Source organism: Nyctibius grandis, chromosome 1 (assembly GCF_013368605.1).
Source record: "Nyctibius grandis isolate bNycGra1 chromosome 1, bNycGra1.pri, whole genome shotgun sequence".
NCBI lineage: Eukaryota > Metazoa > Chordata > Aves > Nyctibiiformes > Nyctibiidae > Nyctibius > Nyctibius grandis.
In genome coordinates, this window is record NC_090658.1 from 59484365 (window position 1) to 59499415 (window position 15051).

The 15051-nt window shown below is 43.7% G+C and overlaps 1 protein-coding gene across 2 annotated transcripts in view; it reads right to left on the reverse strand.

Annotated features, from left to right (window-relative positions):
• The window catches only part of CNKSR3 (CNKSR family member 3), a 61455-nt gene extending 47316 nt beyond the window's left edge, over positions 1 to 14139 (reverse strand). For both annotated transcript variants that reach the window (XM_068400027.1, XM_068400018.1), the window contains exon 1: positions 14006 to 14139. In XM_068400027.1, coding sequence (XP_068256128.1) covers positions 14006 to 14057 — 52 coding nt within the window. In that variant the 5' untranslated portion in view covers positions 14058 to 14139. The remainder of the gene's footprint in view (positions 1 to 14005) is intronic.
• Between the last annotated feature and the right edge of the window lie 912 nt (positions 14140 to 15051).

Here is a 15051-nt window from a genome sequence, read left to right on the forward strand (position 1 = left end):
AATCTCTCAGCTTCCCCATATTTTTATAACTGCTTTAAAAATCTAAAGCAATTGCTGCAGACAGTTAGCTGCCTGACACATTTTCATTATTCTATGTCGTCCTACAGCCCTAGTTAGGTGTGCAGTGACGATGCTACTTCCTAAAATAGCACAGACCTCACCAGAGTTCAAGTGCAACACCCCAACGGTTAAGAAAGCCAAAGGCATTTAAGACCAACAGCAGCGAAGCTGACCGAGGGTTCTGTCTGAATCATACACGAGTTCAAAATACCACCAACCTGACCAGGAGCCTTACCTCCTTCCCAGATGTAAAGTGGAGCGGAGGAGGGTAGGAAAGAACCCTACATCTATCTCAGCCACTCCATCTGACATCCTCATACAGCATTTGTTGTGATTAGGAAGAGGCAAGAGCACGAGCAGATATTCCACCCTCTTAGTAGTGTGGTGACAAGGTATTTCTGACCCTCTGCTGAAGCTTCGAACAAGTCTTCCTGGTACTTTTACAGCACAGTAAAGCACCATCAGGTACTTGTAGGGAAGTCAGTCAGTTCAATTGATGGCTACTTCTTTCTTTCCCACAGCACTTCAGCTAAATTCGGGTCTTATTGGTTTGTTGGGGTTTTGTTTCTTTTTTTTTTTAAAAAAAAAAAAAAGAAAAATATCTGTTGCAGAATACAACTTTATTGGCACAGCTTCCAGGGAGTGCATGATTCCTAAGTGCCAGGAGCATGTCTAGGGAGGGCCCTCATGTATGGCTAACAAAGCTGCTAGGGTGATGCTGCAGGCAGAATGAAAATAGTTCAAATCTTAATAGAAAACTAGTTTTCCAAAGTTAACAGATTTCTGAGAACATACAATGACAGGGGGGAATATAAAAGAGCAAAATATATTTCAGTAAAGCCACAAGAGATAATTAACTAAGTTTCCAACCACCACTTCAACACACTCTTAATCCTTGGAAAACTGAGGATGATACTGGACAATAACATTACATGCATTATGCTTGATTATACATGGGCTAGAAACCACACAGTCCATTCAGTATTCTGCAGCAACCAAACCATGTTAGTCTGAGCAAAGCCTGTAAGCGTACATACAAGCTGACAACCTGGGAAATGAGTACTTCTGTGAATGACAGCTCAACAAAAGTCTCCACGCATGCCCAGCATGGGACTGACTCTACTGGGAGCTGGAATTCCTCCCCAAATATACCGCCCTGAGAAGCTGGTACTGATCTTATTACCCAAAAAGCTGACAAACAGTGTTGCTAGTGGTACTATGGCCACATCCCAGTGTCCAATTGCCTTGTTTCAAGAGACAATTTTATATACCAAAAATGCTCACCAGCTTAGAACCCAGGCACTGTGATATAGTCTAAGAAGACAAAATATTAAATAGCTTCCTAAAATATTCAAGACTAGCTACTTCACCAAAGGTTTGGTTCCAGCAACAGCAATGGAAAACATCGTTTTCCAACTGGTTTCCCATCATGGCTAGCGCCATAAGATAGGAGAGTTTCTGCTGTAAAAGGAATCCAGAGTAGCTCCAGAAGGCTGCTCCAAGCGTTTCTAATTATATCACAAAGATCTAGTAAGTATCAGTTATCCCTGATTCAATTACAATTGTTAGATGCTGCCTTTTCATGCAATAATGTGGTGCTACTCATCTTTTACATAGCTTAGCTGGACTACCTTTACAAGGTAGTCCACCAATTAAAGACACTGTACTGGAGGTAGACAAAGTAGAAAGGACAGAAGACAGAAGACTCCATTATTATCACGCTTTCATCTGTTATTACTCTCATATGCAGTATTTTAAGAACTCTGTGTTAAAACATACCATATTTTTCATCGGATGCTGAATAGCACGAGATACAATTACAGCTCTCACGCATACAGACCACACTGATTACACTCTAACTTTTTTATACATCAGATACCTATTGCCTAGTAGTATTCCAACAACCCTAAACGCAGCCATGCTCTATTTTCTTAAGCAAGCATACACAATTTTTAAATTATGTTACTGCACCCTGGTAGTTCTCAGGTGACCAATGGAGAAAGGAGGATCCAGCAACTATAACGTTGAACCAGGGCCTGCAAGTTTCCTTCCTCTGCTGCAGACCTCATGGGATGGACCCAGTTGGAGATCGACATGCTTAAACTCCCAGGATACTCAGCGGAGACCTACCCAGTACTCGATGGAGCCCAGAGCATGATTCAACTTGCCGTGAAATAGACGGCAAGCACAAGATCTGCTGAGCCACTCTCTAGGCTCCAGTGACTATAAACAGGAGTATAGATATCTAAATTAATCATGCCTTAATCCTGACTTGAATGCCACCCGCTGTATGACCAGAGGGAAATCAATTACTTTCACCAGATGCTCCACAATGCAGAGCCATAAATGGACACCTGAAGTAGCCCAAGCAGACGTTTCAGTTTATAAGCAGTGTACGTGCATTAGGGGATGAAAACGGCCAAGACAATCACGCTAATGCTGTTTCTACTACATAGAAAACCTACTTCGGGTTAGTTGGACCTTCACTGTGTAAGGTAAGCACACCCCAAATTCCTCACAATGTTAACTCCCTATCTTTAAAATGAAAATAATAGCAAATTCCTACTGAGAGGGATGCTGAAAGAATAAAAGTCTGGGAAGCACCAGGGACACTGTGATAATGATGCATTAAGGTTAAATCAAGATAGCAATTGCACAAGGCACAAAGCACACACTTCATCAGCCCCAGAGTCTTTGTTTCTCAAGGCTGTACCCCAAGACATCTTCTTCTGATACTTTTAAAATCTGAATAAAAGTACCACAAATAGCCAGAATCCTACCAGCCAGCATCAGTCTGGTACACATACCAACACAATAAAGTAGTAAGCAGCAAAACATTTAAGAAGTATGAAACTATCATAAAAACAACCATAAAAATAGATCCCCCACTACTAAGAGCCCCCACTGCCAGCGAGTACCCCACTGCTATGGAAGCACAACATCCACCTTGGTCCATTTTAATGCTCCAGCTTCGGCACTGCTGCATCAAGCAAGGAAGGCAAGTGACCGGCATGGCTGAGTTGAGACCTGCTGGTCAAACTGAAGGGCAAGAAGGAAATGCACAGGCAGTGGAAGCAAGGACAGGTATCCTGGGAAGAGTAAAGGGACGCTGCCCAGTTGCGTAGGGATGGGGTCAGGAAGGCCAAGGCACGGCTGAAGCTCCAACTTAGCAAGGGATGCAAAGAATAAGAAGAAGGGCTTCTACAGGTATGTCAGCCAGAAAAGGAAGGTCAAAGAAAGTTTACACCCACGACGAACATGACGGGCAAACTGGTAACAACAGATGAGGAGAAGGCTGAGGTACTCAACAACTTTTCTGCCTCAGTCTTCACTGGCAACCTCTCTTCCCACACCAGTCAAGTGGATGGACCACAAGGCAGGGACTCGGGGAGCAAAGTCCCTCCCACTGTAAGAGAATATCAGGTTTGCGACCACCTGAGGAACCTGAACATACATAAATCAGCGGGACCTGACAAGATGTATCCCAGAGTCCCAAGGGAATTAGCTGATGTAGTTGCCAAGCCACTCTCCATGATATTTGGAAAGTCACGGCAGTCAGGTAAACTCCCTGGTGGCTGGAAAAAGGGAAACATTACACCCATTTTTAAAAAGGGTAGAAAGGAGTACCCTGGGAACTACTGACCTGACAGCCTCACCTCTGTGCCTGGGAAGATCATGGAACAGATCCTCCTAGAAGCCACGCTAAGGCACATGGAGGACAGGCAGGTGATTCAAGACAGCCACTATGACTTCACCAAGGACCAGTCCTGCCCGACCAACCTAGTGGCCTTCTATGATAGAGTGACTACATCAGTGGACAAAGGAAGAACTATGGATGTTGTCTATCTGGACTTCTGTAAGGCCTTTGACACAGTCCCCCACAAAATCCTTCTCTCTAAATTGGAGAGATACAGATTTTACGATTGGATGGTTCAGTGGATGAGGACTTGGTTGGATGGTCGCATCCAGATGGTAGCAGTGAATGGCTCAATGTCCAGATGGAGACTGGTGATAAGTGGTGTTCCTCAGGGGTCAATATTGGGACCAGTACTGCTTAATAACTTCATCAGTGACATAGACAGTGGGATCAAGTGCACCCTCAGCAAGTTTGGAGATGACACCAAGCTGAGTGTGCGGTTGACACACACGAGGAACGGGATGCCATCCAGAGGGACTTGGACAAGCTCAAGAAGCAGGCCCATGCAAACATCATAAGGTTCAACAAGGCCAAGTGCAAGGTCCTGCACCTGGGTCAGGGCAAGCCCCAGTATCAATACAGGCTGGAGGATAAAGGGATTGAGAGCAGCCCTGTGGAGAAGGAAAACCTGGATGTGAGCCAGCAATGTGCACTCACAGCCCAGAAGGCCAACTGTATCCTGAGCTGCATCAAATGCAGCGTGGCCAGCAGGTCGAGGGAGGTGATTCTCCCTCTCTACTCTACTCGGGTGAGACCCCACCCGCAGTACTGCATCCAGCTCTGGGGCCCTCAGTACAGGAAAGACATGGACCTGTTGAAGCAGCTCCAAAGGAGGGCCACAAAAACAACCAGAGGGATGGTACACCTCTCCTGTGAGGAAAGGCTGAGAGAGTTGGGGTTGTTCAGCCTGGAGAAGAGAAGGCTCTGGGAAGACCTTATAGCAGCCTTTCAGTACTTAAGGGGCGCCTATAAGAAAGATAGGGACAGAGGTTTTAGCTGGGCCTGTTGTGATAGGACGAGGCATAACGGTTTTACACTAAAAGAGGGTAGATTTAGATTAGATATAGGAAAGAAATTTTTTACTATGAGGGTGGTGAAACACTGGAACAGGTAGCCCAGAGAGGTAGTAGATGCCCCATCCCTGGAAACATTCAAGGTCAAGTTGGATGGGGCTCTGAGCAACTTGATCTCATTGAAGATGTCCCTGCTCATTGCAGGGGGCTTGGACTAGATGATCTTTAAGGTCCCTTCCAACCCAAACCATTCTATGATTCTATGAAACCCACACCTACCCTCCCAAATAAGCAATGAATCTCATTCTCAGTCAAATGCCAATATTACATGTTTCTCCAAGATTATCATTAAATCCCAATCATAACTGAGGGCAAACAGTGTTCTTAACTTTTCTTTTTTAATGCACTGATGTCTAACGTGTGTTATTGCAAGATACAGCAAGAAATAAAAAGGTTATTGGCAGGTTTGATTTCCAAGTTTTTGTTTCAATCACATATGGATTTATTTATCTAGTGGTATTGTCTGATATAGTATGAAGTATGTGTAGTTAGAGAAAAGATGAAGGATTATTTCTAAATACAAGAAAATAACTACGATGCTTTTATGTTTACACAGGGATGGTATTTCACAAGAGGTATAATATTACACCCTCTGGTGAGTACAGCTTAAGTCCAAATACTACACAGAATACTACAAATTTTGAAGAAAAAAAAATACAAGCACACAGAATTTATAGCGTATTTATCTTTTGTCTCCTCTTTCTTCCAAAGTTTCCATTACAGCTTCTGTTAGGAATGTCACCAGTTACTAAGTTTTATGTTTTGCCATAATCCTTTTAAAATTCTGTTTGGTGAAGCTAACAGAATACAAACAGCAAGACTGCTGCACCTTGCAAAGGATAGATGAGTGAAGCAGTGAGTACACATCATCACTGGAACTATTCGGGGGGGGAAAGAAAAAAAAAAAACACCCCACTCATGTCAAAGTAGGTATCTGCATTTCACCAGGTTCCCACTTTTCCTCTACAATACTCTGCAGGCACAGCTCCATCCCCTGGTCCCTGCACATGTTTTTCAGCCCACATTCTTCAGGCATGTCTGAACTTGTTCTTATAGCCCTCCTTCCTCAGGGGAAGTCCTACATGGGGCAGGGTGGGGGAAGTCTCCATCCCTTATTGTTTCCTTCCCCACCCCCATAGCCAAGCACACATCTTCTCAGGAGTGCACTGCTAAGATACTTGCTCAGGTACAGCCTTCTGCCTCCTGCAGCAGTGGGATAGCAGCCAACTCAAAATTAATTTTTCAAGGCACTGAAGTTATGATATCACTGTCCCAATAAAACAGACTGATAGATTTTCACTATTCTTTTTACATGTCCACCTGTCACCAAAGGGTTGCCTTTTGGCCATCACAGCAAGGACACAGCTCTTTCACAATGCTAGTTGAGGAGGAGGAAAAAAGTACTGCCAAGACCTGCAGCTCAGAACAAAACATCTTTGGAACTGGCAATAGCAGTAGTATCACAACAGAAGGATGAAATCCTCTCTTATTAGATAAGGGTCTTTTACAAGCTACAGAGGCCAGAAAGCTCAACAGAAGCCTTCAACCAGCCTGCCTCACAGGCCCACTAGACTCATAATATATTCAAAGGAGGCAACACCTTGAGCCCTTCCCTTCCTTTCTGGCTAGAAAAGCATCTGTATCAGACAAGATATCTTTTATTTAATGACAAAATGGGCATATCGCAGAGATTTTCATAAAGCATTTACTGAGCAAACTTCATTCCAGTAATACAAGACTGTGAGATAAGGAAAGATATTAATGATCAAAGGATGGCAACCTAAGCAACACTCATTTTGCACACACAAGACAGACATCAGGATCATTAGCCTAGAAGCATGTACCAACACTTGCTTTAGCAGAAGCCTTAGCCCTTGATGAGCACCAATTAACTTTTAAATGGAGTTCTTTTCTTTGATCAAGGAGCAAGATAAGATCACATTTATGCCACAGAGCTTTGATTGCAACAGCACGCCAGAAGCTTTGCTTACCTACACCTAACTACTAGTATAAGAAAAATCAAAAAATCTAAAGAGATTTTGCCATTATAGTGACAAGGAACTGTCTTTATGTAAAAGGGTATGAGAGAAGCACATACAAGAAACATTACCTCAGCACTGATACAACGTTATAACATAATTTGGCCAGATACTGAATGCATGTCTGTACACCAAAGTTAGAGGTCAGTGATTTGATCTCACCAAATCAAACACAGATGCTTGGTTTTGTCCAGCACGTGTGACATTTGTTGAAAATTAGTTACACTTCATAATATCATAAATATCTATTTTAATAGGTAATGAATGTTTAAAGCCAGTAAAACAGATCAGGCTGATTCTGTGTACCTCCTGCAGCTCCTCCAAGCTGTGAAATGTTATTGCTTGTACTCTGAAAAGACAGGGGCAGGCATATGGAAACCTTCAGGCAGTCTCCTCGTGCAAAGGAAGCACAGCCCAGGGATCTGAATGATAGCCTCAGACTCAGAAGTCATCTCACTCTGGTAACGAGAGCCCAAATGACGAAAGGACTATACACTCTGCCTAATATCAGAGAGATCCACAGCAAACAGCATTTTTATTTGAATTTCCTATCTCTTACTGCAGCCCTGTGGACAAACACATTAAAATCTGTGAGCAATCCTGCAACCACTAGAAGCTGGGTCCTGATGAACTACCGTAAATATATGAGAGGTTGCTATAGAGGCCCCAGCTCTATTAACTTCTGTCCACCCTTCTTTTCCTCTCCCCATGTTAGCCTTGAAAACATCAGTACCTCACTACCTCCTCCTTTTGACAGGACTGACATATTTGGGGTATGTGGAGGATAGAGCAAGGAGACAATGCAGAAACACCATCCCTCTTTGGAGGTGAGACCTGACCCTGCGATGCTGTTAGGAAAATGCAAGGTACAAATTAAGACCAATATAATCACTTTTATAAAAAACCACAATGGTAATCAATTTTTTTTGACTAAATTTGCAAAGGCACTGTTTGTGCTTATTCATTAACATATCTTCTGTGTGAAGATTCCCTATAAGTGAAAATCTTGTCCTAAGACGATGCAACAAACTGAAAACCGAGCAGTCTCGCCACCTCTTCAGCATCCCTGTCACCAGTCATCGTCCACTTGACACGCCTGGAAGGAGCTCATCTGTTAGACCATGACTTAAACCAGGCAATCCAGAAGTTTAGATTTAAGAAATCAAAAGGAAAGAACAAACACCACCCAACAAAACCCACATACTTTTGAATACTTGCTGACAGGCTGTATGCACGCATCACTCATAACTGCAACTCATCTGTTGGATAACAGCCTTTTGTCAGGCTCTTTTACTTAAGAAAATAAAACATCATGATAAATTTCAACATGCATTTCATCCAGTGCCGTGTACTTTGCCTTCAGCTTGTGCTAGACAGTGTACAAACAGAGAGAGGCATGATCCTTGGCCAAGAGGATTTACATGTTGAAAACATGGGGTCTCAGACAGAAGTGCAAGGAATGAGCACATAAGAATTATGAAAATCTGAAATACACAACATTTCATCAAAAATGAGGCTTTTCCTACAGAAGTTTCCAACAACAGATACAAAAGACCTTCTGTCACTCAAGGAAAAGCTTAAAGGAAAGAAGGAAAAAACCAACCGACCCACTGGCCAATCTCTGCACTCCCTACTGAGAAGAAATTCCTCTGAATGAGTATACCACCTTACATCTCTAGTAGTTTAATACTGAGCCAGCATCTTGGCACTATGTTTAGGTACTACATAAATATACCTTGTATCCTAAAATTAGTTGTCAGAGTTTCACACATTCCTCTACAAAGGTTACAATCAACTGTCCGCTAATGGCCGTTGTGATTTTAGCATTTAAAATGTTGCTTTCCCAGACATTATGCTGACAGCATTCAACTTTCAGAATTCCTGATGTTTGGTTAACATAGACTGAACAGCAACTTAATGGCAAATAAAAAGAGCTGACTGTGAATATGAAAAGACCGAGGAAAAAAAAAAAAAACAAACCACACAACAAAACACAGAACCTATAATCAGCTCAAGAAAGTGCAACACAGCAAAAAAAAAAAACATGAAAACATGAACTAAACACATGAACACCGAGGCCAGCTTCTCTGGTTCACTTTGATTTTCATACAGATTCACTGATCTTAACAATGAATGATTTTAAGACTGCAGTAGTACAACCTGGTTGTGCAACTTCTTACTGTGTTTCAACACACAAATAAATATAAATAGATTTATTTAGTATATCCACCTTTTGCTAATAAAACATTATGGGTCAGCTATATCCAGAAGTTTGGCTGAGCTCTGAAAAGAGTGTTCATTCAATGTCATCTTCTGAGCTATTTAACAAATACTCTTTACAAATATTTTTGAGTAACCAAGTAAACAGAGGAGTCTTCTGCAGTCCCAGTTATGGGCAGCACTCTACTCTTCTTCACTGAAAGCAAAAAAAAAAAAAACACACAAAAAAACCACCACAAACCTCTCATCCACTTGAGTACTTAGAAAGAAAAGGAAGGATAAAAAAAAAACACAAACAATTTCAGTGCTATGCATTACCTGTAATTTTTTCTAAAATCCAGCTATGGTTTGCAGCTCCCAGGACGCACAGTTAACATGACTGACCTTGTTGAAATCTCCCTGGATAAACAAGATAGCTCTAAAAAAAGAACACCAGGCCCTCACGATTAATTGCTAACTATTAATAAAATTAGCATATTCCTCCCCCCTTCTCTCAGTCATACCTATAAATAAATATAGTTCCCCAAAAGCTTTACCAGGAATGGAAATCGGAGTATTTCATAACAGGCACATGAATAAGTGATATCCATGAACTACTAAGGAAGGGAATAACTGAACCTGGAGTGCAATAAAGAGACCAAAGCAGACGCGTGATCCCAAGCTAGCTGAGTCTACAGCTACAGTGACAAAGGCCAAATTGTAATGAAGCCTCACAACAACGGAGGCATCTAACCACAAGTGCGTCAAAGTGTCTTTACCGTGTAAAATTTGGCTTAAAGTCACAACTCACATAAGTATGTGAGGCCTGGGGGCAGGGGCAAGAGACAGATCAGGCTACAGCGAACAAAGAGGAGGCACCGTGATGTTCTCTAATAAGACAGTGACATTTCTCACACAGGAGGCTCTATCCCATGTGCATCTTTCCTCCCCCTCGCATCTTCTGATGAATTACCTTAGCTGCGGGGTTTTCAGTAGCCAGAGGCTTCTGGGACCAGAGAAAGTTTCTCCACATTGATCAGATCACTCTGTTTCCTTCAAACTGTTGCTACGCTAGTAAAATTAAGCCACTTTTGTGCTGGAGATTTCTCCATGTGCACAGCCCTATGGAACTAAATGGGTTCTTGCAGGTTTCCACACCCAGGATATCCCGAAAAACTGCAAGCCCACAAAGAAATACCAGCAGTTAGCACTGCAGATGTGCTACAGCTTCCACAGCCATACAACTGTCCCACAATAACCTGAACAACTCCAGGAATCCCTCCTGAGGAGCTCCAGGGGAATTCAGTCCCGCAGGCACACAAGGGAGCACTGTGAGATACAGGTGAGGACTTTGAGCCCACAAACATCTTAACCTGCACAGGAGCAAGACCGCAGGTCTACAGCAACACCATCCAGAGGTTAGTTTATACCCCAACAACGATGAACTAAAAAAAAAAAAAAAAAACCAAAACCAACATCTTCTCAGTATAGTCAGGAAAACAGTGCAGGCTATATCAAAGAGTATAAACTCCATGTCAATCCAATACAGCATCTTACCCAAAGAAGTACCTTTTCATTGCTGAATATGGCCCCCAAATACTATTTGAATGTGTCACACGGTAAGAGAAAACTATAACTACACTGTCAGTTCTCCCAGACAGAAACTGAGGAGGTACTTATAAAAATAACAGATAGTTTTCAAACACTGATGCTCTAGCTAAAGTTATCACATCCTTGGTCAAAGCTTGAGAAATGCTTCACCTACACAGAAAATAGCTAGCTAGTAAAAGTGCAACTTTTCCTCCACAGCTTCAGTTTAACTAGACCCACTCCTATTAGCTACATAGCCTGCTACTGTCAGTACAGCGCACTCCGCCAGAAAAAACATCCTTGTTCACAAAAAATAGCAGCATTCTAGTCTGAATTAGCAAGAGGAGACAAGCAACTTCATTTTGTATCAGCCGTCGTTGGTAACAATGAACAGAGCACTTCTTATTTAAAACCTGACTAAAAAATCTAAAAATATTCATGTTCAGCTTACTAATTCTTGATAGGTTCTATTTTAAATTCTAGATAAATGGTATTTACAGTATTTACCTCTCAGTGAAAAGCTCAAAATCACAAAGCTTTTGGACTTTGCTCTTTGGGGTTTGTTTCATGGAATGCAGGAAAGTTTCCATGCTTCTCTTGATTTGGAAGAGTTATTTAAAAAAAAGTTACTTAAAGTTACTTCTAAAAAAATAAGTTTATAGATGCTTGATTGTAAAAATATTTGGAAGAAAAAAAAAAAAAGGTTCCTGGAGAAATATTGTCCAGGAATGGGCTAAATCAGACCACTTATTTCCACTACTCTCCACATTTTTCCAGAATGTTTTTATCATTGTATGATAGGCATGCATCATTATATGCAAAACCAATCTCCCCACTGCGAGCTGGCATCTCCTACCAGTTACTTATGTCATTTTTCTAGAATACATCTCTATGGCATCACCCCACTAACTACAGGCAGCAGATGACATCAGCCGAATACTTTCTCCCAGAGCTTGACCAGTTCAGTGAAGATCATGGCATGTGTAGGAAAACAAGTGGCATAAGCTTCCCTCCAATCACTTGTTTTATAAAACTACCCTTGAGAATTAAATATAATATTCATAAGGTAAAATACAGAATATTGGTCTTCAGTCAAACATAAAATCCAGTGGTTGTGAACTACACAGTAAATAACCATTTAAGACTAAAAATTATGAAACGTTGTGCTAATAAGGCTGTTTGGTAGCTATTAAGGTGTTAATTTTAATGCACAGAGATGAAAGCGTAACCATAAAGAAAAATTTTCCACATCTCATTTCTTTATTACAGTCTTGTCACGCAGGGAGTGACATAAAACGATGCTGTGCACCAAAGAGGTCAAAAACTTACCTAGAAACTGAAAAACAACAGCACAAACAAAAGTCACCAACAGTCTTTAATTTATTCCTTTGCATTTCAAAGGACACGTGTTTGCATTAGTCAGAAGATCCACCTCCCAACTACAGCCAGCCCTCAAATTATTCTGCATAACACTAATTGAGAGTCCAGCTAAAGAGTTACCTGTTCAAGGAACCTGTGAGTAAAATAAATTACGCAAGAAAGCAAGCCAAGCATGCTTAAGTATAATAAAGCCTTTTAAAATGATTAGCAGGTTTACTCTTTAATCTGGCAAGGTAACAAACTTTCAGCGCCCAAGAGAAAAAAACACAATGAAGGAAAAGCATTATATAAGTATTCCACACGCCAAAGCAAAAGGCTTATTTCATTGGAACAATGCACTCCTGTTTAAACCAATACCATCAGGGGAAAAAAAAAAAAAAAAAGAAGAGATCTTTCTGTGGAAGTTATTTATATGTTAACGCATAACTTCACAGCAGGTTTGTATGGAATCCTTTTCTCACAAAGGCTGCTTGGACCATCCCTCACTGGCACGGGCCCCTTCATGCACATGTTCATGCTCAGGAAGGCTGGGAGTATCCATCTCACAATGTATGAAAACATGAGCCTGCTTTCCAAATCTGCCTCAGTCTTGAGCCGAACTACTGCCAAGTGCTGACCACAGGCACGCAGTCTAATCAGCATTATGGTCCTGAGACAGAGGAGTAATGGCTGCTATAAGTAAATGCTGCTTCTAATCCAGGGAAATTTTCACCTCTGAAAGCATTCCTAACTTCACATCAACTTCAACTCCAGCAAAGCCTGTGAAAATACTTATGTAACAAAAGATGATCACACTAAAATGTAGTCTGACAAGAAGACATACGTACAATTCCGAAATCATAAATCCCTCACCTAATTCATAGCTATTTCCCTTTTGATTTATTCCCTGTAGAGCAGCAACTGCAACAGTAATATCCCAATTGGCATCCAGAAAGCACTCAGAGTCCAACCTGATTTGACAAAACTAAGCTTCAACCTGCCTTTGAAGAAAAACCTGAAGACACCCAACACCACAGAGGTCCCCCAGGACCGGGGCACCTCATAGTGCAGCCCATGACCCAGCACCCCCTTCATCCCCACCTTCTCTCTCTCTCCCACCAAAGAGCTTCCCTGGACTCAGGGGCAGGCTTCCCAAATGGCACCTTCACACATCAGACCCGCTGAGGCTTTCCACAGCTATGTCAACATCGTGGGGAAACTTCGAAGCAGTGTAGGAAGTTTTGATGGGCGGGAGAGGGAGAGAAACAAGAACACACACCAGACATGAGGGGTGGGAGGGAGGGACAGACGGGTGGACGAAGGGGCCGCTATCCAACTCTCCGAGTGGGAGCACAGCGATTTAATCCTGTCACCGTTAAAGAGGATTAAGAGTTCTTGTTTACTTGAGCTAGTTTATGAAGTTTTTGCTTTACTTATAAAATTGAAGCTTTTTCGACCAGTGAGCGGTTTTTGCTCGAAAAGCTGGAAGTTAACTTCTTATATCTGCCTGAAGGAGAATAGTTACTACCTCTGTGCAAGCAGACTGGCCAGCACGACCACGGAAGAAGGGTACCGAGCCCCAGGGGGGACCTCACTGCAAATACACGCACCCCGAGCCAGCCACCCTCACACAGCCCACTGCAAAGTTCACCTCCCCCCTTTCCCACGTCCAAAAAAAACCCACAACGCGAAGTACGCACAAGTGCACGAACAGGTAAGGAGACGAGTCAGGAGGCAGCGGTAAACCGCCAACTCCCAAGCAGCGCGTCGGGGGAGTCCGGGGCTCAGCTGGGGCCAGGGCTGAGGCTGGCACCGACGCGGCGCTGGCAAAGGCCCCGCCAGCCATGCGGCCGCCCCGCCGGGGAGCCCGGCTCCGATGAGAGAAGCCGCGGTGGCCAGAGCTACCCCGCCGGGTGGCGGGTCACCCACGAGCCCGACACCGGAAAGTTTCCGCCGGCACAAACTCGTCCGGACCGGCGCCCTCTTACCCTTAGTCCAGTCCACCACTTGCTTCGGGCTCCACCTGGTCACCGGCTCCATGGTGGGCTCAACCCCACCAGCCCCCCGCGGGAGTCCGCAACCCCGCTCCTCTGGACGCGGACTCGTCCCCTCCTCAGGCTCCCATGCCCGCAGCGCCGCGCCGGGCCGCCCCTTCCCCTGGCCTGGCTCCTCCCGCCGGGCCCGCCCCGCTGCCGCTCCGCCCACAGGTGCTGTTCCCCGACGGGCCGGGGTGGGCGCAGCCGCTAATGGACGGTTCCGCCCCGCAGCGGTGCTTGGAAAAGTCCTACACGAAGCCACCAGCTGTACCCCGGGCTGGCTTTCCTGAAGGCCATGTCAACCCCTAGTGAGTGTCAGCCTCAGAGGCTGAAGTGCTGATCTCCACAACCGCGTGCCCGGCGTACCGACCTCCACCATCCCTTGCTACCCCAACGCGTAACTTGGCCTACAACCACTTTTCCATTGACAAAGCAAGGAGAAACCAGGTTGTTTTTATCACATCTATCACTTAGGGGATCTGGTTCAAGCAGCAAATTCCAGCCCAAAGCCCTTTTGTAACATGCACGAAGGTCTCGCTGCTCCTCTTCCTCACTGAGGAAGAGCAGAGTGAACTCTGCTGTGACAGTAAGACTGTGAAATTTCAACTTGGCGATATTACAGAGTGGGTAAGCAGCTGGGATTTCAGACTGTCCAGTATCCCGCTGTTATCATCGGCTCCCATCTCTGTCCATCTGTTATCCCTAGCCACGTACTCTGCACGCTCTTTGGGAGAGGGGCTGGCGGTTCTGCGCGTGGCTGTGCAGCACCCAGCTGTGCAGCACCCAGCTTTCCCACCACAGCACAAACAGCTGCCTTCTTGCACGCACTGCTGCAGACCCCTGCCACGGTGTCAAGAAGCGACACTTCACAAGTTCTAGTTTTGGGAATTAGTAGTTAAAAAAATAGTCTTTCTGCGTGTATGCCTGAAAACTAGTAGTTTTTTCATTCTTTTTGTTACATGGTGGTTGAAGGTGTATTTTTAGTTCTTGATTATAAA